Source organism: Eumetopias jubatus, unplaced genomic scaffold (assembly GCF_037043125.1).
Source record: "Eumetopias jubatus isolate StellerSeaLion01/CBP00866 unplaced genomic scaffold, mEumJub1_p1.0 scaffold_3, whole genome shotgun sequence".
NCBI classification, from domain to species: Eukaryota; Metazoa; Chordata; class Mammalia; order Carnivora; family Otariidae; genus Eumetopias; species Eumetopias jubatus.
The window spans coordinates 149,679,409-149,703,139 of NW_028274809.1; the positions used below are offsets into that span (position 1 = coordinate 149,679,409).

The 23,731-nt window shown below is 33.5% G+C and overlaps 1 protein-coding gene across 2 annotated transcripts in view; it reads left to right on the forward strand.

The window, feature by feature from the left end:
- The window catches only part of TDRD3 (tudor domain containing 3), a 160,369-nt gene that overhangs the window by 43,271 nt on the left and 93,367 nt on the right, over nucleotides 1-23,731 (forward strand). For both annotated transcript variants that reach the window (XM_028105088.2, XM_028105098.2), the window contains exons 2-3: nucleotides 9,835-9,919; nucleotides 15,195-15,260. In XM_028105088.2, coding sequence (XP_027960889.1) covers nucleotides 9,835-9,919; nucleotides 15,195-15,260 — 151 coding nt within the window. The remainder of the gene's footprint in view (nucleotides 1-9,834; nucleotides 9,920-15,194; nucleotides 15,261-23,731) is intronic.

Sequence of the window (23,731 nt, forward strand, 5' to 3'; positions counted from 1 at the left end):
TGTAATATGTCTATTATGGGATTTCACAGAAATTATTTACAAAATTTTCCTTGCTCAGCAGTTTTAAAAATTTTTTTATACCAAATAAGCATTCCAGGGTTAATATCATCATAGGTTGGTTTATATATAGGGAAAATATTTTAATATCTGAAAATGGGTTATAAAAAATTAGAAGTTTGTAATTTATTTTCACCTATCTTCTTATGGTTATTAAAATTGTCATGCTTATTTATGTTGATGTCAGAGAAAAGCAACTATTGAATTAATGTTGAAAATACTCTTTGTGACTACTCCACAGCAAAAAAGGCTTATTCTCTAATAATTTGTGTGTAGTTTTTATAAGTCTCTATTTCCAAAGGATGCATAGGAGACAATACAAGAGAAAATTATCTTTCGACATTAAATTTTTTTTCTTATGAGGAGATATGATCTTTATAGCAAACACAAATTTTAAAATTATAATAGTGTATTTTATTTTCTTTGATATCTCTCCTACCCCTTAAAAGCCAGTAAATGTCAAATCCTTTATTTTAAAGCTAGTTTAGTACATCTTTGGAGGCTTACCTTGCATGTGATATTTTACTTTGTGAAGCAAGGTTGTCACCTAGTGGTGTTTTCAAGTAGTACAGCCTTCAGAATTTGCTAAGTCTTCAGTATTTTAAAGGAAGTAGCTTTTCAGATTTTAAACACTTTCAAGTGTTATGACTTTTCAAAGGATTTTCCTTATAATTTTTTCTAATTTCAATCTTTCAGTGTTCAATGTTGGGTCAAAAAATTTTTGTCTGGCCACTGAAATGTTTGAGTAGTAGGTTATTGATCATGGTGTATATCAGGGCTTTTCATAATGCTTCACATATCTAGAAGTTCTTTGTTTAGAGGGAAAAAAATGCTTCTGTAGTACTAAGTAAATTTTCTTTTTTTGGTTTTTGCATATTCATCCTTTCAGTTTTTGTGCCAGTTAATTTTATGAAAAATTTGCATTTAAAATGTTAAGTATCTTTGATATCTTTGCTTTTGGTATTTCTCTTTTGATAATATAACAATTCGAAAAATTAGTGTAGAAGAAATTAAAAGAGATTTTCTGAGGTATGAGTGGTAAGTATGTACCTGTGGAAGAAATTTAATGTCATAAGTTAACTAAAGGGAAGTAGTGTACATTTGTGTATGTAAAGAAATCATAAAACTAAAAACTGAAAAATTAATGTACTTTTAAAAATAGTTTATTTCTGGATAAAATAAATTTTGTATTAAAAAAGTTTATTATATTGATTAAGATCAACAGTAAGTGATTGTACTCAGAGGTACTTTAAATAATACATAACTTTATTCATCTGATACATTCATACATAAACCATAGAGAAAATTGCATTTTAAGCTAGTGTTGATTCAGGTCCTTATTGTAATTGTTGGAATAAAGATTCCAAGAATTCAGTGGTATTTATTTTGGCATAGTAGATAGCCACTTTACCTAAAGAAAAAAGAAAATGGTAGGTGATAGAAGAGATACTTGGTTCTTAATGGAAATGCAATAAAAGACCTCTTTTTTCATTTTTATCTTTTGTGTGTCATAGTCTGTCCTCTTCTGATTTATCTTTAGTAGTGTTTTGGTCCTGCTAATTACTGTGCTTAATAGGGATTTAGACAGAGAATCCCATGGGTTCATTCAACTTACTGTGGGCATATCAATTTGTATTCTCATCAGTGATTTTTTTTTACCCTTAATGTATCTATAAACTGTAATGAATATATTGATTTCATCTGTACCAAGTGATCTGAAGCAAATTTTATGCCAATTCTTATTAGCTTTGTTATCTTACTAATCTTGTTATTCAGTATGGTTAAATACAGGCATACTTCAGAGATATTGTGGGTTTGGTTTCATATCACCACAGTAAAACAAATATTGCAATAAAGCAAGTCAAATTAATTTTTTGGTTTCCCGGTACATATAAAAGTTGTCTTCACTGTAATCTATTAGGTGTACAATAGCATTGTGTCTAAAAAATGTACATAATTTAAAAATACTTTATTGCTAAAAAAATGCTGTCTTCTAACCTTTAGTGTATTATGTCCTTTTTGGTGGTGGAAGGTCTTGCCTAGATGTTGATGGCTGTTGACTGATCAAGGTGTGGTTGCTGAAGATTGGGGTGAATGTGGTAATTTTTTTTAAATGAGACAACAATGAAGTTTGCCTCATTAGTTGACTTCCTATCACAAACAATTTCTCTGTGGCATGTGATGCTGTTAGATAGCATTTTACCCATAGCAGAACTTCTTTCAAAAGGGGCACCTGGGCTGGGTGGCTCAGTCGGTTAAGCGTATGCCTTCGGCTCAGGTCGTGATCCTAGGGTCCTGGGATCAAGCCCCGCGTCGGGCTCCTTGCTCAGCAGAGAGCCTACTTCTCCCTCTGCCTGCCTGCCACTCCCCCTGCTTGTGCTCTCTCTCTCTCTGTATCAAATAAATAAAATCTTAAAAAAAAATTGGAGTCAATCCTCTCAAACCTGTTGCTGCTTTATCAACTAAGTTTATGTAATATTCTAATCCTTTGTTTCAATAATCTTCACAGTATCTTTACCAGGAAAAGATTCCATCTCAAGAAACCACTTTCTTTGCTCATCCATAAGAATCACCCCTTCACCTGTTCAAGTTTTATCATGAGGTTGCAGCATTTCTGTCCCATCTTCAGGCTCCACTTTTTAATTCTGTTTTTCTTGCTGTTTCTACTACATCTGCAGTTACTTCTTCCACTGAAGTCTTGAACCCCTCAAAGTCATCCAAGAGGGTTGGAATCAATCTCTTCCATACTCCTGTGAATGTTGGTATTTTGACCTGTTCCATGAATCAGGAATGTTCTTAATGGCATCTAGAATGGCGAATCCTTTCCAGAAGGTCTTCAGTTTACTTTGCCCAGATCCATCAGAGGAATCACTATCTATAGCAGCTATAGTTTTCCAAATTGTATTTTTTTCTTTTTTCTTTTCAAATTTATTTCTTAAATAACAAACTTGAAAGTCTAAATTATTCCTTGACTACAGAATGGATGTTGTGTTAGCAGGCATGAAAACATTAAGCTTGCTGTACATCTCCATCAGAGATCTTAGGTGACTAGGTGCCTTGTCAATGAGTAGTAATTTGAAAGGAATCTTTTTTTACTGAACAGTGAGTTTCAACATTGGGCTGAAAATATTCAGTAAACCATGTTGTGAATGGATGTGCTGTCATCCAGGCTTTGTTCTTTTATTTATAGAGCACAGGCAGAGTAGATTTAGTGTAATTCTTAAGGGCCCTGGGATTTTCAGAATGGTAAATGAGTATTGGCTTCAACTTAAATCACCAGCTGCATTAGCCCCTAAAAAGAGAGTCAACCTGTCCCTTGAACCTTTGAAGCCAAGCATGGACCTCTCTCTAGCTATGGAAGTCCTAGATGGCATCTTCTTCCAATAGAGGGTGTTTCATCTACATTGAAAATCTATTGCTTGGTGTAGCCACCTTCGTTAATGATTTTAGCTAGATCTTCTGGATAACTTGCTGCATCTTCTACATTAGTACTTGTTGCTTCCCCTTGCACTTCTATGTTATGGAGATGGCTTTTTTCCTTAAACCTCGTGAACCAACCTCTGCTAGCTTCATACTAGTTCTGCAGCTTCCTCACCTCTCCCAGTCATAGAATTGAAGAGAGTTTGGGCCTTGCTCTCAATTAGGCTTTGGCTTAAGGGAATGTTGTGACTGGTTTGATCTTCTATCCAAACATTAAAACTTTCTCCATATCAGCAATAAGGCTGTGTCACTTTCTTATCATTTGTGTGTTCACTGGAATAGCACTTTTAATTTCCTTTAACAACTGTTTCTTTACATTTACAACTTAGCTAACTGGTGCAGCGGCCTAGCTTTCAACCTGTCTCAGCTTTCTACATGCCTTCCCCACTAAGCTTAACCATGTTTAGCTTTGATTTAAAGTGAGAGATGGGTGACTCTTCCTTTCGCTTGAACACTGAGAGGCCAATGTGAGGTTATTAACTGGCTTAATTTCAATACTGTGTCTCAGAGAATAGGAAGGCCCTAAAGGGAGAATAGGGAGAGAGACGAGGGAGCAGTAGTTGGTGGAGCCATCGGAACACACATTTATCGATTAAGTTCCCCTTATATGGGTGTGGTTCATGGCACCCCAAAATAATTACAATAGTAACATCAAAGATCATTAATCACAGATCACCGTAACAAATATGAGAGTGATGAAAAAGTTTGAAATATTGTGAGAATTACCAAAGTGTGACAAAAGATATGAAGTGTGCAAATGCTATTGGAAAAATGACACCAATAGACTTGCTCAAAACAGGGTTGCCACAAACCTTCACTTTGTAAGAAGTACAATATCATCTGCAAAGCACAGTACAGCGAAGTACAATAAAGGTATGCCTGCATTATATTTTCCCAAATTATAATCATAAATAGGGATTTATAAGTCATTTTCTTCTGCCCTAGAGGACAGAATTAGCAAGTTATTATTTCAGTGTCTCTGGGGTATAAGAATAATAGCAAAAAGTGAATTTTTGGGCAAGCATGTTACATTCCACTTACGCAATGGGGATAGAAACAGGATAGGCAGAGAGAATAGATCTTTATTCAGGCAGTTTTGTAAAGTATTTTTTAATGTGTTGATGGGGCATCTGGCTGTCTAGTTGGTAGAGCATGTGGCTTTTGATCTTGGGGTTGTGAGTTCAAACCCCATGTTGGGTGTAGAGTTTACTTAAAAAATATATGTATATATGTGTATATATATATATATTCTAATGTTTTGAGAATTTGCAGTACGTTGTCAACTTCCATATTTGACAGGACCAAAGATACCTTTGAATATTAATTGATTTTTTAATTATCTCGTGTTTTATTCTCTTCTTTCCCCGTATTGAACTTGGGTAGTTGGAAGTTAGTTATCTTTATTTTCTTGTGTCTAAGCAGGAATTAATTTGTTAAAATTCCCATTTTGATATTTAGAGTACATATTTGGGCCAATAATCTCAATGTGGTAGCAAATAATCACGTATAGATCAAAGACCACAAAAACCATAGGAGGCCATTTGATTTGGGTTTTATTCAGAGACAGTTAAGATTACTGTATACCAGTCATTGTCCAGATACGTCCATTGTTTTATTTATTTTGTTCCAATTCATTTGGGAAGAATGTTTTCATTCTTAGTTTTCTCCTTGGCATTTTAAAGAATTTTCTTGTGTCATCAACCTAATTTATATGTGCAGTAATAGATTCTGTCTTTGATTACTTTAGGAATTCAGGCCTTAGTTCAAACTGCTTGAAAGGATCAGGTGGGTGGAGGGAAGAAAACTAGTGTTTGCTTTTTAGTGTTTCTGGTAATTAATTAGAACATTCCTCTTCCCTAAAAAAAAAAAAAAAATGTCATCTGGAAATCTGAAGTAAGGATTAATTCCATATATGTCCAGTTTGTAAAATATTTATGCCACACTAAGTGATTTGACACTTTTTAGTCTGATGTAGACAACTCTGGTAAGAACATTTGTTAACTATATAATTGTGTTCATTGCTTTCCAAAAGTCATACAAAGTGACCCAAAAGACAGTTCTTTTACTCTTTTGCTTGAACAGGAGGTCAGTCATGAATATTATATCATTTGAGAGACACTTTGGTACAAACTTGCATGTGAAAGACAGGTAACTTCAAAGTATAGGAACAAATAAGCAGATAATTTTAATAAAGTAATATGATTAATAAGTACAAAGTAGGTGTTTCACATGCAGGCTGAACTATGTTTTGTTTGGCTTATATATTGCTTTACAAAAACTTAAAAGCTAAAAATGAGAAGCTCTGACACTAACTGCTTTACCTGCCCTCCTACAGACAGTCAGGTGGAGGTGAGTTAAGGCCGTTCCCTGTAGATGGGGCATGTAGTCTTCAGTTTGTCTTTGTCCTCCTCGTTATGTGTCCATCATAGCCAGCAAATAAGTTAGACTCAGGATTTTACCTGCTTTTAGAGGAATGAATTACTGTTCCGAAATCTCCACTAGAATGGAAAAATGTGTGCTTTTGCTGTTCTGGTCAACATGAGCTCTCTGGGGTTTGTTTCTTCTTTAAGGTCTATATGCCTTCGGGTTTTACGTGCTCAGAGATGGTACGTGGGAACTGATTATAATTCTCTTCCCTCCACGTCTGTCGTGCAGATGTGTACAGGGATCAGATCTGGCATGCTTGCTCCAATTTTTCAATTCCTTTCTTTCCCAAAATTTCTCTCATTAAGGCTGCTGAATTTTGTGTTTTGTTCTTTCAGTTACTGAATGACTGATGCATCTTGAAGCCAATTTGGGAATTTGACCTTTATTATTTATTACTTTTTATTTGTTTTATTCACTGATAATGTTGGAGTTTTAAATGTTTACAAAAACAAGATGAACGTGTAAGTCCCAAGTTCTGGTTAATTTAGATTGAGTCCTTCAGTGAAAATGGTACAGTATTTATAGAAGGATCACCAAGATGTCACTGGGGAGAGCTGTGAATGGGTCTCCTGTTCCTTGATAGGAGTATAGCTGTAAGGCTCAAATCCTTTGATTTTTCAAAATATGAAGGGTAAGGGAGACATGTAAGTTCTGGAAATTGCGATTGAGCCACATTTTAGAATTTGTTATATTCAGGAGGCATTTTACAGGCATTATTTGAAAGAAATCACATGATATTTGACTTACACATATATAAAGTCAAATTTCCACCTCTTTATGGCTTCTGCCTTTACAATTTTTGTTAGTGTTCCATTTTTATATTAGGTAGGGATAGGTATTTTTACTGTTTTTACAATTTTTGAATCTCTAATTATTAGTGTTAGTACTCTGATCTTTTACTATGAAACTAGACATGTTTGTTTGTTTTGTTTTGTTTTTAAGATTTATTTATTTGAGAGAGAGAGAGAGCACTCCAGGCAAGGGGCAGAGGAAGAGGGAGAGTATCTTAAGCAGACTCTGTGCTGAGCATGGAGCCAGATGCGGGGCTCGATCTAATGACCATGAGACCTGAGCTGAAACCAAGAGTCAGAAGCTTAACCGACTGTGCTATCCAGGTGCCCCTAGATATATTCTTCTTTAATATATTGTGGAGTTCACTGATGGGGAGTTTGCCTAGTTGTCCCTTTTTGTGTGTGTTGTTTAAAATTGTCTAGTGGATCAGGAAGTTGATTTGTACAGATACTGGTTTATGTTTGTGAGAAGATAGTATTTCTAACATAGCAATTGTAGTTGATAAATAAAAACTATGTTGTAATGAAAAGACTGATGAACTGGGAGTCAGGAGGCATTCTTGTTTAAACTTTGTGTCACTTAAGTTTCTATTTTTGGGAAGTTCTGTTAACATCTTTGGGCCTTCTTTTCCTCATCTGTAGAACTGAAGAGGTAAATTTTGCTTATTTTAAAGATTTATTCCAGATCATCTCACTTCCTTTGATCTTTTAAATTCTAAAGACTTGCCTTTCTAGAAAAACAAAGTATTTTATTCATCATTGCATACTATTTCCACATTGTGTAGGAATTTTGAAAGTTATGTTTTTGTAATTGATCAGCATTTAAGATATCACCCATATCTTTGTGTACTGTTGCTTTCCAAAATCCATCTCAACCTATACTCATCTATCATTTCTTCCCCATTTTCCAGCCAGAATATTCCAGGTTATTACCTCCAGAAGTGCTTTACCGTTTTTACTTTTATGTTGTTGCTCATACTGTTCCCTTTTGTGCACCCTTTCCCATCCCCTAGTCACTTTGAGCCCCTGTAATGTTTCATTTATAATATTTCATTTAATATTTCATTATAATATTTCATTTTGACCTTGCATATTTATATATTTATTGTGTTGTGCTGTTTGTGAGGCAGTGAACTCCTTGAAGGCAGGTGTTTAATTTTCATCATTTTACTAATCTTATTACTGACTCACATAATACTTTTCACACAAATAGAGACTTAATATTTCTAAAACTGAATTTGTAAGATGATTAATGACATATAGTCAGTGGCTAGGACCAATGAAATTTAACAACATAATAAGGAAATTAACAGCCATTTTGAATTAAAGCAGTGTTTTAACCATCTATGCTGACTGTAGACATTTGTATTCCCTGGTCACTTATGTACTGTTATTACTGTCTCCCCTCCATTCATCCTTACTCATGTACATACTTAACACTTCTGTTTTTTCTCTGTAACCCAGTTAACTACTTGCCTTCTTTCATCATTGTAGTTAAGCATTGCCAGGGTCTTAAACTCAATACTATATAATTTTTTTAATACATTCTTGCTTTGATATATATACTTTAATCTCCTTGGTCTTGTTCTTAGGCTTTTCAACGTTAATCTCTTATTGTTCTTTTGCATTCTTCGATTTACATGTCTTTTCTTTTTTTTTAAAGATTTTATTTATTTATTTGAGAGAGAGAGAATGAGAGATAGAGAGCACGAGAGGAGAGAGGGTCAGAGGGAGAAGCAGACTCCCTGCTGAGCAGGGGGCCCAATGCGGGACTTGATCCCGGGACTCCAGGATCATGACCTGAGCCGAAGGCAGTCGCTTAACCAACTGAGCCACCCAGGCACCCTACGTGTCTTTTCATTTGCTCCTTCATTTTTGAGAAATTATTCAATCTATGTTTCTTAAAGGCACATGCTCTTTGGTTGCTGTCTCCAGGTAGAGTTTACACTGACAAGTGTTTTAGGATGAGTCAGTCTGATGTTGGGGATTGATGGTGAATTGCTGGCCATCAGGAGTGAGCTTGAATTAGTTCTGTCAGCCTAACACTCCTTGTCTTCTCAGTGGGAGAATGTCTGTAGTGGCAATGCTGGCACCAGCCTTTGGTTAAAGGAGTTGACACTGATTATAAAATATGTGAGATGGGGGGCGTGCCTGGCTGACTCAGTCAGTAGAGTGTGCAACTCTTGATCTCGGGGTCATGAGTTTGAGCCTCACGTTGGGAGTAGAGATTACTTAAAAATAAAATCCTTAAAAAAAGTAAAAGATGTGAGATGTTAATGGGCATTTGTGTAGGTGGACTTTTGGGGGATGATACCTGAATTCTAGAATTTATCAAAAGAATTTTAGAATGCCTGAAATGGGCATGAATGAATGGGTAGAAATGATTCTTTCCTGGATTCAATAATCTTTTTACTCTTGAATTAGTTACTGTCTACAACAGATGTGTGGTTGGTTTAGACTGGATAAAAGATCAAAAGGCAATAAGACAATGAGTAAAAAAACTGAAAAGAGAACAGGAAAAAAGTAAAAGGTATTAGCTAAAAAGTTGCCTGTCTTTGTGCCACTTTAAGTCAATAATATTTACTAAAGCATTCTCAGGAATGTTATGTCCAGGAAAGGGAACTTGAGAAGATAATATGAGAAAGTTGCAGACTGAGGAAATTGTCAGGGATTGAGTTTAAATCTGTGCTATTTTTAGTTCTATTTTTATAGCACATCTCAAATCTCTAAGAACTTCTGTATTAACAAATATTTAAGTCAGATATTATATTTGCATAATAGTAAGAGTAGCTCATATATTCATTAAGAAATATTTTGTTATTTAAATAGCTTTTCTCAGGAAGCATATGGATAATTTTATTGACACAACATCCCTTTAAGGATACAAAAGAGGGAAAATACGCATTGCCCATTCTGTTCTATCAGATACGGTAAATAAACAGAATATCCAGAGCTCTTTCCCTGGTATTTATAGTAGAAGCTTTTTATAGTACAGAACACAATTGCATGTTGATTTAAGAATATAATTTGGTTAATTTTGAATTTAGAAAATACTAAGCCATTTATTTTATTTTAACAGGTATCTTTCAGATGAAGGCATTGAAGCTTGCACAAGTTCTCCTGACAAAGTCAATGTAAATGACATCATCCTGATTGCTCTCAATGTAGGTTTTGTTTATTAACTTATGAACATTTTAAATCTAGAAGCTTTCAAAATGTCTTACAGAATAAACTGGAATTTAAGATAAGTAATATGGAGGACATCTTTTGTTTTTACTGTGTATTTTAAGTTGCAGTGATGTTCGTTGAATTTGGTAATCTATCAGCCCAGTTTTTAGAAATATGTGTTTCTTATTGGATCTGTTATACAGAATCCAATAAAAAAGGAAAAAATGCAATTAGAATTCCCATTTCTCCCCAGTGATCAGTTATAGAATTTTATAACATTTACAGTAGATGTATAATAGCAGAAAATACTGATCATATGTATTAAAACAAATCATTAACATAGGAACTCTAGCTAGGTTATAGCTTTTTGACAGTTGTATTTTTTCTTTCAGAATAACTTTTCCTGTTGATAAAAGTAATGTATATTGTAGAACACTTAAGAAAACAAAAGTAAAATAAGAAGATTAAGGCCATCCGTAATTACAGTTATGCTGTGTATAGATCTCTCTCCTTCCACCTACCTCTATAGCTGTATCTTTTCCATAATTGGGATTGGCTTTTGGATTTTTTTGAAGAATTATAGGAATTGTTTGAAATTTAGGTGTAAGTAAACGAATATTCTTTTTTCAACCTTGCAGTTACCCCTTTGGGAGTATTTTCGTATTATCTTTATAATAACAATCTATTAAATTTATAATTGAATCTATTAAATTAAATTTATACATTATGATAGTCAACAAAATTCGTAAGAGAATTACTTATTCTCTTATTCATAAGAGAATGATAGATCCACCATAGCACTGCAACACAGGTGTAATGTGAAGCAGAAATGGCAGCAACTGATAAGAACATTTAAAATATAAATAAATATGTAACTGTATATAACTTTTTCTTTTTACATTACTTTAATTTATATACAGTTAAACGGACTTAAACAGATAAAATTTATGTTTTGATTCTGTCATTTTTTTCAGCTTCTTTGAATTTTATTCAATAAAACTAACAAGATCATTTTTTGTTTCTGAACTAAGAATGCACGTTTTTAATAAAAGACTATAAAATTTTTAAAGTAAGCTTTAGAAATTATGCATGTTGTCTATGTCTACAAATGGAAATATTCCATATACACTTTAACTTTTTTTGACTTGCACCCTAATTGAATTCTACTTTCAAAAAATGTTGAAAAAACTCTATTAATTAAAAAAAAATTCTAAAGATGAGGAAGAGATTTTGTGACAGTCTTCTGCTATTCTTTTTCATATTTATATACTTAGGTAAATAGCAATGAGCTATCTATAATTGGCTGTGAAACTTTAAATAAAATAAATCAAGATCAAGTATTTGTCCTATGTACATAAGAGGTACATGATGACCATTATTTTATGAATTAATTTGTCTTTATAATTTTCTCTGAAATACATAGTTGAATACTCCAATCTAAGATATCATGCCATACAATAGGAAAAAGAAATACTTTTAATTAGGATGAACTCTAGACCAGACAGCTAATTTATTTTTCAAGCTTATCACCTTTAAGTAAAGTCAGGCATTTGTAGTATTTCTGTTGAATTTTTTTTCAAATTTCAAAGATTAGGGGCTTTTAGTCACTAGTTGAAAAAGACTTGCATTATTGATTCTTATTATATATAACTTATTACATGTTGGAAGAATAATCCATGCATGAGCTTTCTTGTGTCCCCCTCCTCCTGTGCGGGACACACTGAGCTTGTTCCTTTATCTAGCAATGAAAATGCAGTAATATATGTACAGGTTTTCCCCGCTATTTGAAAGTAGAGCATTTCTGGGGCATCTGGGTGGCTCATTCAGTTGAGCATCTGACTCTTGATTTTGGCGCTGGGCGTGGAGCCTGCCTAAGATTCTCTTTCTCCTTCTCATTCTACCCCTCTAGCTCATGTGCGTGCTCGCTCTCTCTCAAAATAATAAAATTAAAAAAAAAAAGTAAGGCATTCCTGCGAAACCTTTTGTAAGCCAAAATGGTGTAAAATGAAGAAGTAATTACCATTAATTTATATGGAAAGATTTTAGAGCATTCCCAGACCCAAAAAGTAACCTCTCAGGTTTTTCTGATACCTTAGGGCATATCTCGCTAAAGGATGCACAAAATAAATCAAGAGAAAGCACAGATGCTTACAACACAGTTCAAAGCTATTGCAGCTGGATGCTGAGATGCTGAGTGTAGTTCCTGGGGAAGAAGCTTAGCAGTGCCCCTCTCGCTGTTTGGGGTACATTCTGTTTCTGTAAAGGCTCACTGTGACACAACCACTGAACACTATTTTTGCTTTTCTCCTTTACCTGTAAAATGAAAAATCTTCGAATTTCTTTCAGTTAGCAAAAACTCATGTAGGTCTTTTGTAAAAATAAAGTGGCCTAATGTGAACTTTTAAGGCTAACTGTACAGTGTTTCTGCCCAGGGAAGTCCACAGAGACTAGCACCCAAGGCGTTTATTGGTCTTCTTATGAGGGTACTCTCTGCCTAAGTGAAACAGTTCTAAGACTCCTCCCTCCCCCAAAATCAGGTGTTCACCATAAATCACATTGTTTATACAAATAGTCTAGGCAGTGAACCACATTTTCAGTTAGGAAATGGTTCAAGTACAAAGTTCCCACATGCCAGCCTAGGGCCAACCTTCTAAAAAGAGCAGCCTCAGAGCTGCTGTGTAATTCGTTTCTGTATAGATTTTTATGTTGAAAAGGAGGTTTCTTAATTTTTTACTCTATGGAATGGGAAGTAAGAATATTAAGAAATGACATTAAAATCCAACATGTAGTTTTGGGCTCAAATACCTGAATTATTCAGAAGTGAATTAAGTGATAGCTTGGTCTTAAATTACTGAATACTATGCATTAGTAAAAATTTAAAAACAAATTTTTAAAAATTTCTTTTAGGATTCTGTATAATATAAAATGATTTGCCAAATAGATATTCTATTGAACTTACTCGAATAAATAGCGATCTTTTGTATGTGTGCACACGTGCATGTGTATTTATAGATTAAGTATTTCTCCTGCATAATTTTTTATGTCCAATATAAATGTATTTTTGGACCCAGTTTTACTAGTGATCCTGATGTAATGGCATCTGAATCATAAAATTGCCTTTGCAGTACTTATAAATTGATTTTGATTTTAAGATGTTTAAAGATTTGGTAGGTCATTTTCATCTTGTTAAAAGAATAATGAAATATTCATTATATTGTGCTTAGCACTTTGAAAGTTATGTAAACTTTGAATATATTGTCTTCCTTTAGCCTGATAACAACTTTATGAGATAGACTTAGTGACATTTTTTTCCATTTTATAGAGGAATAAATTAGCTGGATTTAGAGAATTTGTGGCAGTGCCCATGGTCCTATTAGTTAATTACAGTTTGTAATGACTCAGAGTTTAGGATTTTAGTTTAGTGCTTATTTCTACTTTATATTGATGCCTCATTTTAGTTTAAATTAAATTTCATAATTATTGCTAAAAACCAGAAATGAGGGACTGTGGTATATCATAAAATTTGTATATATTCTGTTTCGCATACATATTTAAATATTTCAGCCTCTGAGTTATTTCAATATAATGCTTATATTTTTATGAACTGTGAGTTGTATTACTGACTTGGTGATTATTCATATTCAGATGATAACAAAATATACATATCTTAAATTTAACATTCATTAAGTGCTTATTCTTTGCAATTCATTGTACTCAGTACTTCATGTGTATTAACATTAGGAATAAAACAATCCTAATATATGGAAGGTTAATATAAGAAAATATTTTTTTCCCACCTGTTACTCAGTATTTTCAAAGTGAAAAGGCATGCAACTCAAGGTATAATTTTATATATATATACATATATATATAAACATATATATAAGCTTTGTAATTCTTTTACTCTGTGATTGGATGGAGGCTGCAAAGACAATAAAGCTAATCCATTATTACACAAGTGTTTTGGATTTGGGGCTTAGTGTGCCTGGCAGTTCCACTTGGTGAGTTTTAGCTTAGAAGTGACCCTTGCATTACATTGAGAAATAAAATATGAATTATGGTAGTAAAAGTCTGGAAAGATCTGTGGGGATTGTATAATTTCTATGCTCATTTCTTAAGCTGACCACATACTGGTATTTCAAATAAGAGGACATTCTGTTATTTTAGGTGATGAAAGACTATCCTACTTCCCTCCATGTCTTCCTTGTATGTCACAGTTATTTTAATCATCTAGTGTTTTCCCCTTAAGTCTAACATGAAGTTCTGTCTTACAGTTTTGTGATTAAATGCACTCTATTTTCTTTTATTTTGCTTTTAAGGAGATGAAGAGCTGTTGTTATATTTTAAGGAAGAACAGAACAATATAAATTTAGTTACCAATCTAACCTCACACTCTCAGTCATCAAAATTTCTTAGCTTAAATAATTAGGCCTTCTTCATGAGTATTGATTTTCCTCTGAGCAAATTTCTTATTGTTCCTTTAGTTTGTACTTCCTAAAGAGGACAATATCCTTCAAAGTTCTGCTTTTTTGTAAATTGTATAGTTCAAGTTTTGTTTTTAAATCAGAAATGCTACAACTTTGTTTCTGTTAGTTCTTATGTTTTCCTTTTTATGTTTTGCTTTGGTTTGCTGAGAAATATGTAGTTCTGCACTTTCATATAGTTAGTCATTTGTTCACTAACTTCAATTTCTGTAATTTGTTTAAGCAAATGATACAGATTTTTACTACAATGAAGTCTTCCTACTCTTGCTGTTGCAGTGGTATTTGTTCCCTAGGATATTTGTATGTTATATAGCTTTGTTATGGGTATCACAGCCAATAGAATAATGTGTTTTCATGACTCTTCATATGAATGTTATGTAGGATTCAGTTATCAAAAATATATTCGTTCTGTTCATGTACTAAAAGTAGTCAGTTGGTTTGGGGTTGGGGCATTAATTTTTTTAGTAAGACTACAGTTTATATAAAATCAAGTATTAGGTCTTAATAGAGAAGATTTAGTAGTTAAGTTATTGAAAGGAATATAACCAGAATTAAGGCCTTAAACCTTACTATTCAACTTACCAGTGTACTTTAAACAAAATATGTACGGGACTATGTTATTTGAAAAGATCGATTATATGTATAGATCTCATAATCAGCTAAAAGATACTGATTTAAATTTTATTCTGCAGACCTTAAGTAATTTCATCTTTTGTTTATGAGTGAGATTAGATTTAGATTTACTCTTCTCTATAATTATATTTTAATAATAATATTTTTATTTTAGACAGACTTAAGAACAATTGGCAAGAAATTCCTCCCCAGTGACATCAATGGTGGAAAGGTAGAAAAGGTAAAGAAAAACATTAACTTCCTAAATTATGCTAACTACAATAAATACGAACATTTACTAAATTACTGGAATTATTTTTTGTCAATAAAGACTAAAGACTAAAGTATTTTGCAACTGCAAAATACTTTAGAAGTGACTAGGTCACAGAGTTATCCTTATAGTGACTTTCTATACAAATGGAAAATTATTGACTTGAACTTTTAAACTTTTGGTGACTTTCTGACATTTAAAAAAAAAACTTCGGCTTCAGGAATTATAATTATGGCATACTTACATGTGAGACTTACCAGATATTGCTGGAATACAGGACAAGGACCTTTTGGTATCTTTTAATTTTAGTTACCTATTTCCATGTTTATTTAATGAACTTATTTGTATAAAATTATAAGACTGTGAGAAGATATTAGGAGCAATTTGTCAAAGCTGTGCATTTGGTTATTGCTTTCATTTTTGTACCACATATATATATTAGTGTGTAATATATATATAATATGGTATATTATGTATGTCATATATATTAGATAATTTCAAATATATATATATTCATGTTGTGAATTTTTTCAGTGATCTTTTTAAAATCCAGGGATACAATTTTTAGATACCAACTACTCAATCTTTTACTTTTTTTTAAATTTATATTCAACTTCTTCTTTTTATTTTAAAATACATGTGAATTGTCTCAGCCAAGAATTTTATGTGCTACTGGTCACTTTTTGAACTATTAAAGAACACCATTATCTATAATTTAAATAAATACTTTCAGTGTGTATGTTTTGTGTTTGGATAAATACTCTTACCATTTTAACACTTCGGTATTTAAAATAGCTATCAGATATTTTAAATTTTAGATAATTATAAAAGATCTATAATGTAAACGTTTCTCACATTTTCTAAATATTAATCCGTTTATGTAAATGATGGTAATCATTTTGCTGGAAAGAACCGTAAGAGAATTTCTAATCTACTCTTGTTTTTGAGACAGATGCTCAGAGAAGAGGTTATGTATACTCCTCAGCAATTCATTTTAATATTTAACAACACTTTGTGTCAGCAAACTTTAATTATATTTTAACCTAAATTTCTTATGTTACAGCTTAAAGTTCATAATGTCTTCTTGATCTTCCCTCAGGGGAAATGGAGAACATCTGCTTACTTTTCCTTGGGAATAATTCTTCATATACTTGAGGACGTGTAAATGTCATTGCCACAGGTTTCCTTTTGCTAAAGCTAGTTATCCTGATTCCTTTGTTTATTCTGTCTCAAACTTTTCATTCAACTTCATTGTTCTCAGAGTTCTCTCCAGTTTCTGTACATCTCTTTTTTTGGTTGTGGTAGTAGTTCTCAGACTTCATTGTGCACCACAATCACCATGAAGCTTGGGTAAAACACAGATGGCCAGCTCCTCACCCTCTACCCCTGACTTCCCCAGTTTCTGATTCCATTGAACTAGGATAGAGCCCGAGAATCTGTATTTTGGACAAGTTTCCATGGGATGTTGATTCTGGTGGTCTGGAAAGCATACTTAGCAAGTTTCTGGACTATGGAACCCAGATTAGGCAGCAGTCTTAGAAAGGTCTGATGAGTGTAACTGTTCTTTACAGGAAAGTGACTAACATCAAAGCAGTAATCCTCATTGAAGGTAGATTAAAGGAGTATAGAGAGGAGTCTTCAAACTTTTCCCGAAAGAGGCCAAAAGTAAATGCTCACATGGTGTGTATTGTTATTATATTTACTGAGTCTTGGATAATACCATTTTTAGCATTTGGGAATTTGAGAGTGGAAAGGAAGAATGGAGAGCCGGTTGATCTGTGATCAGGTAAGAAAGATTGTAGGCCTGTAGTTAGAAGACAGTTAATCCTGGGTACATTGAATTTACATCTTTTTTGTTCTAAGACAAATCCGGGGACTTCAGAAAGCACTGTCATCTGGAGTTTGAGACTGGAGTCTTAATAATAGCTTTTAGTTACCACTGTTAATTTGGGAGAAAGTAGAATGGCAAAAAATGCAAGGAACTTAATCATTAATTAATATAGTAGTTTTGCTCAGGTTCTTTTCTCTTTCCTTCCATTCTTTTAACATTATTTTGCAGTTCCTATATTTTCTCCCTAAGGTTGCCCATGACCTTAATGCCAAGGTTTCAGACAAATTTTAAAAGTGCTGAAGGGGAATGGGGTGCCTGAGTGTCAGTTGAGTGTCTGACTCTTGATCTCAGCTCAGGTCTTGGTCTCAGGGTCGTGAGTTCAGCCCCCACTCCCAGCATACTTTAAAAAAAAAAAAAAATGCTGAGGGGGAAGATGACTGTTTTCTCCAGGCTTCCAAGACTAAGCCAGGTCTTCCCATAGGCAGTTTATGTTTGAGGTTTAGGCCATAAAGATTGTGAGAGTGGAGGGAGGTGTGGTGGGGAAACCATCTTTTGCAACTTCTTTTCTGGGTGTTTTAGGGCAGGCTTTTTTGCATTTCTTAGATATTACAAGGTCTTGGAACCGTGGCTTATAAGCTAAAAATCATAGAACAAAGTCATAACAAAAAAGAAGTAAAACTATTCTTTCTAAAAAGCTGTTTAGTATTTTTCATATTCTTTTTAAAGTTTAATATTTTGCAGTAGTCATTTTCATAGCTTAAGCCTCTGAACCAAAGTATAGAATTATAAAATATAGGTTAATGTAAAAATACTTTGTTACCAGTCCAACTATGTGATGACCTTATGCATTACTGTGGAACCCTAAAAAGGAAAGGCTTTCAGGTCTGTATTTATTTTTTCTTCTGAGTTTTAAACATGACAGGTTGTATATGCCTTTTTAAACGTCAGACTGTGATTAAAGACCTAATTTTACAAATGGGACTGCTCAAAACTTTGGCAGTACCGACATCAACCACAAGATGGCTTCACTGCCTTAAAATTCAAAGTGAATGCCCTTTCACCATCAGTCTAGAAAATTAGATGTTTTTGAAAAGAAAAATAATTGAAAAAAGTTTTAAGTTTTAATTTAAATAAAATTATATCATGTTTTATGTATGTTAATTTATTCTGTGGTAAATAATACAATTTGTCAGTGTTCCTTCTGGTGAGTTATTAAAATTAAACATGCACTCTTATTTTTCAGAACAATGAATTACTCTGAAATATTGATTTTACTATGCTTTATTTACAAGTGTTTGTTGGCAAATATTAATAGAACTTCTGTGGAGTTTAAAAATGACTGCACAGGGGCGCCTGGGTGTCTCAGACGGTTAAGCGTCTGCCTTCAGCTCAGGTCATGATCTCGGGGTCCTGGGATCAAGCCCCACATCGGGCTCCCTGCTGAGCGGGAAGCCTGCTTCTCCCTCTGCCCCTCCCCCTGCTTGTGCTCTCCCTCTCTCTCTCTCTCTCTCTGTCAAATAAAAAATAATCTTTTTAAAAAAATGCACAAAACAATATATAGTAGACGGATACTCTTCTGATAATTGAAAAACAACCTGTTCACTTTACATTCTTTTTTTTTTTTTAATTCTCCCAGGGGAAAAAAAGCTAAAAAGGTGAAGGATAGAGGTGTGGAAATAGGCAAATGATACGCTAGTAGAAGGGTTACTTTTGACTGGGGGTCCCACAGTGTTTTCCTCATATTTCGTTTGCTGTAATTGCTCTGAACGATTGAATAAGAGAAATTGTGTTCTGCACTATACTTTGATGTACAAATTGATGCTTTTCACAGGGCATCTCATATTTGGGAGAACATATTCAAGATTATGTCTATTTCTCACTTAATAGGCTTTTATAATACCCTGTTTTTAAAATTTCTGAGGAGTAGAAACTTTTAGGTCTTCTTCTAATAAAGGTACTACCATATTTATGATTCAGAAGTTTTCGTTTTACTATTGTTTGTAAATGTTTTTTACATTTATACTCTCGCCGTATGTGAATATCGCTTGAAAATTTGAGATAGGGATGAGGGACTACCTTTGCAAAGCTCTTTTTTTCAGCATCCCCAGTGCATTTGACTTGCTTTCGTCTTGATCTTTTTTTGGTGCAAGTTTCTAACTTATCTAGGAGAACCCTGATTTCCAGCAAACTCTTCTTTTTCTTCTCCTTCTCCTCTTTTTTACTAAAAATCTACTCTGCTAGATCCGATGTTAAGCAGTTTATATGCATTATCTTTGTGGTCTTCAGAAAAACACTGAAAATAGAAATGATTACTGCCCTTTTTTTTTTTTTTACTGCAGAGATGAAGGAACTATAACTTTTTTAAAATCTGTCTATGTTGCCAGGCAAATGCTAGTTATTCTGCAAATCTCCACTCATATTCCACTTCTCTCCTAATTTTCCTGACTCCTTTTGAGCAGAATTAATTTTTAAGCACCAATATTTCTATTGCCCTTTATGCCTATATCTGCTTTTGCTATGTAACAAATTTAGTCGTAGTTTTAGAATGTGTAATAGAAAGACAACAGACTTTGGTATATGTCAGATCCAGATCTGAATCCTAATTCTGCCTCTTACTAGCAGAATACATTACCCTCTGCCAGCAGCAGCATTATTATTTCTATTTGGAAAATTACAAAAAAATTAAAAACCTACTTTATTGTACAAACTATAAAAAAACAGCGTGTGACAAAGTCTTGACTGATAACAATACACGGAAGATAAGTATAGTAGACGTTTGTGATTCCTAGAACCTGAGTTCTCTTCTGGTATATGTGGGAATGTCCCATCTTTCAAGTCGTGGTGGTGGAGAAGAAAATGCCAGACACATTTTCCCCAGCCTCCTTTGCAGCTATGCCATGCATATGTAGCTCAGCTCTGCTAGTCAGCTGTATGGACTGCTGCTATGGACTTGGGCTAATCACTCAAATAAGCAGGAACTGCAGTGAATGCTCTCTGCTCGTGGTAGAAGCTATAGCAAGATTGAGTGTCTAGGGTAATAGCTGCAGCAGTACCGGGATAAGTATCGAGGGCTGGTGAGACTGATAGAGCAAGGTGTACAGCTGGACGCTTGCAGTGTGCTGGTCCAGCTTGTTAACAGCTCATGAACACCGCTTGTCAGCATGTCTTCCTAGTTTGGAGTTCAGTAACATGTTGTTGGTAGTTGAAATCAGCCATGGGAGTTGGCAAATGCTACAAATATTAAGGCTTCTTCTCTCCCCTCCCCATCTGAGAACTGTTTTACCAACACACCATGGCCACTAAACCAGTTCTGTGGTTTGATTATGAGTGTTTTTTCTCTGTAGGCAGCAGACCTAGTTCTTTAATTCTCCTGACATTTCTGTGAACTATCCAATGTCTTAATTTCAGAATATCATGTAGATTATTTGAACTATTTTAATGTAGTGTTTAATATATGCAAACATCTGTTTTAGGCTTAATAATGAAGTGAGCAAGTGTGAAGTCTCAGCCTGATATAAGAACTAGAACATTACAGTACCACTCTGCCTACCTACATGTCCTAGCTCTTCCTCCCTCCCACACCAAGAACTGATTGCTGTGAATTTTAAGTTTAACTTTACTTTTAAAAATATTGTAGTTACATATGCAATTATTCCTAAACAATATGTATTTTTGTTTTTAAGGTTTATAAAATGTTAACATGTTGTCTGCTGTACTTTGCTTTTATCATTCAGTGCTCCGTGTCTAATAGGTATCCATGTGGCATATACCTATTATTCATTCATTTTCTCTTTTATATAATATGAAACTGTGTAACTATACTTCAGTTTACTTATTCATTCTCTTGCTGATGGATATTTAAGTGCTTTTTCTTTTGTTTTTACAATAGATGCACTACTTCTAGGAACAAATTTGTATATTTTTCTTGATGCATGTATGTAAGAGTTTCTCTGGGGAACATAACCAGGGATTGAATTATTATGTGCTAGAGCTAAGCCAGTGTTCAACTTTATAAGATTATGCCAAATTATTTTTTAATGTAGTTGTACCAAATTTATATTACCTTCAGTAGTATATGCAAGGTACCATTAATCTATATCATTTGTGACACTTGAAATGATCAAATTTTTCTAATCTTGTGGTTGTAAAATATGTTATTCTTCCTTAGGCTATTCTCTCCTTGCCCACCCCTACACCCGTATAAATTTTAGAATTCTAAATTTAGAATCAAATGATCAAGTTTCTTAAAATATGTTGGAGTTTTGATTGAAATTTGCACTGAATTTGCAGATCAGCTTAAAGACGGTTGATATCATTATGATATCATATTATTAGTGAAATGCTTATAAGCTGCCTCTGTGAAGAGAAGAAAAAAAAGCCCTCATATATATGTAGCATCTGCTACTTTTTGTAGCAGTATTACTACCATGGCTGAGTATAAGCTACACCATGAAATCACTGATGCCGGAATTGGGAAGAAATATGCATTATAGGCTCTTGTGAACTAGTATGAGCTGCCTCTAGCGCACTCCTAGATGTATCTCTTCATTTATTTAGTTTTTTCATAGTTTTATAATTTATTAAAGGTATATATAGGTCTTGTATCTTTTGTAAGATTTATCCCCGGAGTATTTTATTTTTGTTGCTGTAAATGGTGTTTTTAAACAATTAATAGTTTTTCTCTCTGGTAATTGTATATTGATCTTAAATTCTCCTAACTTGTACTTATTATTCTTAATATTATATCTGTATATTCTTTTATGTTTTCTTTATAAATTTGCCTTTTGTTGACATTTCACATGAGTGGAATGCACCATATATTCTCTCTTGTATCTGGCTTCTTTAACTTAGTGTAATGTTTTTGAAGTTAATATGTCAGTAGTTTGTTTCTATTTATTGCTGAGTAGTATTCCATTGTATGGATATACCACTTTTTTCTTTTCATTCACCAGTTGATGGACATTTAGACTGCCATGCTTAGTTCTCTTTTATTTTTCCACTGCTGTTGAAAGTATGTTGATGTTTTTATTAATATTATCTCTTAAATCATTGATTGGCATCATTACTCTCTGCTTCTTGATCAGTCTTGTTCAGTATCAGTTTCATTAGTTTTTGCAAAGAACCAGCACTAATCTGCTAAGCTTGAATTTTGTTTGCTATTTCATTAACTTCTCTTTATTATCTTCTTTCTTCTACCTTATTTGAGCTCAGTCTGTTGTTCTTTTCATAATTTGTTAGTTTGGCTCATTAGTTTTTTTCTCTTTTCTAATATAAGCTATTAATTTTCTCCCCCTGCTGTTTAACTATATCCCAAAGGTTTTGCCCATGTTATTTTCATCATCATTCAGTTCTAAACACTTTTCAGTTTATATTAAAGTTGTATTTGTTGCCTGTTTTAATCATAAAATAATATCCTTTGTCTTTCTTTTTGTTATAGATTTCTCATTTAGTTATATTGTGATCAGAGAATTTGGACAGAATGAGAGCTGTATTTGAAATTTCATAGAGGCTTACATTATAGCTTGATATGTATTTGTACATGTTGCATGTTTGCTTGAGAAGAATATTTGTTCCCTACTTATTAGGTTCACAATTCTATGTAAATTCTCTAGACCAGGCTTATTATTTTATAGTCTATTTTTGATAATTACAATTTCTCCAGGCCTTAGAGACTTAATTTTTTAAATTTTTTATTTATTTATTTATTTTATGATTCCCATGCTTTGTGGCTTGTTACCTTATGAGTCTCTTGATATTTTCTTGTGATTTCATGTTTCTTGCTCTTTCTATATGGGAATCCTGGGCACCTGAATCAGCTGTGCTTTCTTCTAGAAGGGATACATGGAGCTCATGGGGGTGCTACTAACTTACAGTGAGCTGAGGTTTTGGCTAAGGTTAGTTTGCTACTTTTCCACTAGCCCAAAGTTGAGGCTCTCTCAATTTCAGGGTTGTTATTGCCAGAAGCACACACAGATCTTCTCTGGAGGAAAATGTCCATCAAATTGAGATTTACCATAGATGCCTGAATGGATAATGTGAGGAATGTTCTGAAATTTCTAACATTGTATAGATAGTTGTCTTTCATTCTAGTTTTCTTGAGTCTGATATTATCCTTAAAATAGTACAGGGTGTGAAAAATCATACTTTTTTCCCCTGTGGTCTTTTCCTGCCCTATCCTCATGTTTATTAAAATAAAATTTTGTTAAAATGATATTAAGAGTTGTTTTGACAGGGCAAAGAAGTAGGTTAAAAAAGAGAGCATCATAAATGATTTTTAAAGCTGGTCCTTCAGGCTTTTAAAGTAGCTAAAGTGGAGCAACTTTTTCTTCTTCCAAGGCAGCTTTCTGGAATCATTTGTCCAGTTGCTTAGATCCTAAGGTAGAGATGTGAATGGTCTAGTCAAAAACTTCTCTAGACATTCTACAAAACAAAAAAAAAAACAAACAAAACTTCTCTAGACATAAGTGAATGAAAAAATGAACCCTAGGAAATCTTATTGAAGCCACTACTGGAAATGCTTTGAAAGTAGTGATAGAGAATGAAATGAATTATGATTTTAAGTACTTAAAAGGACTGTGGAGGATGAAACTTTTTAGTCTGTTAATTTTAA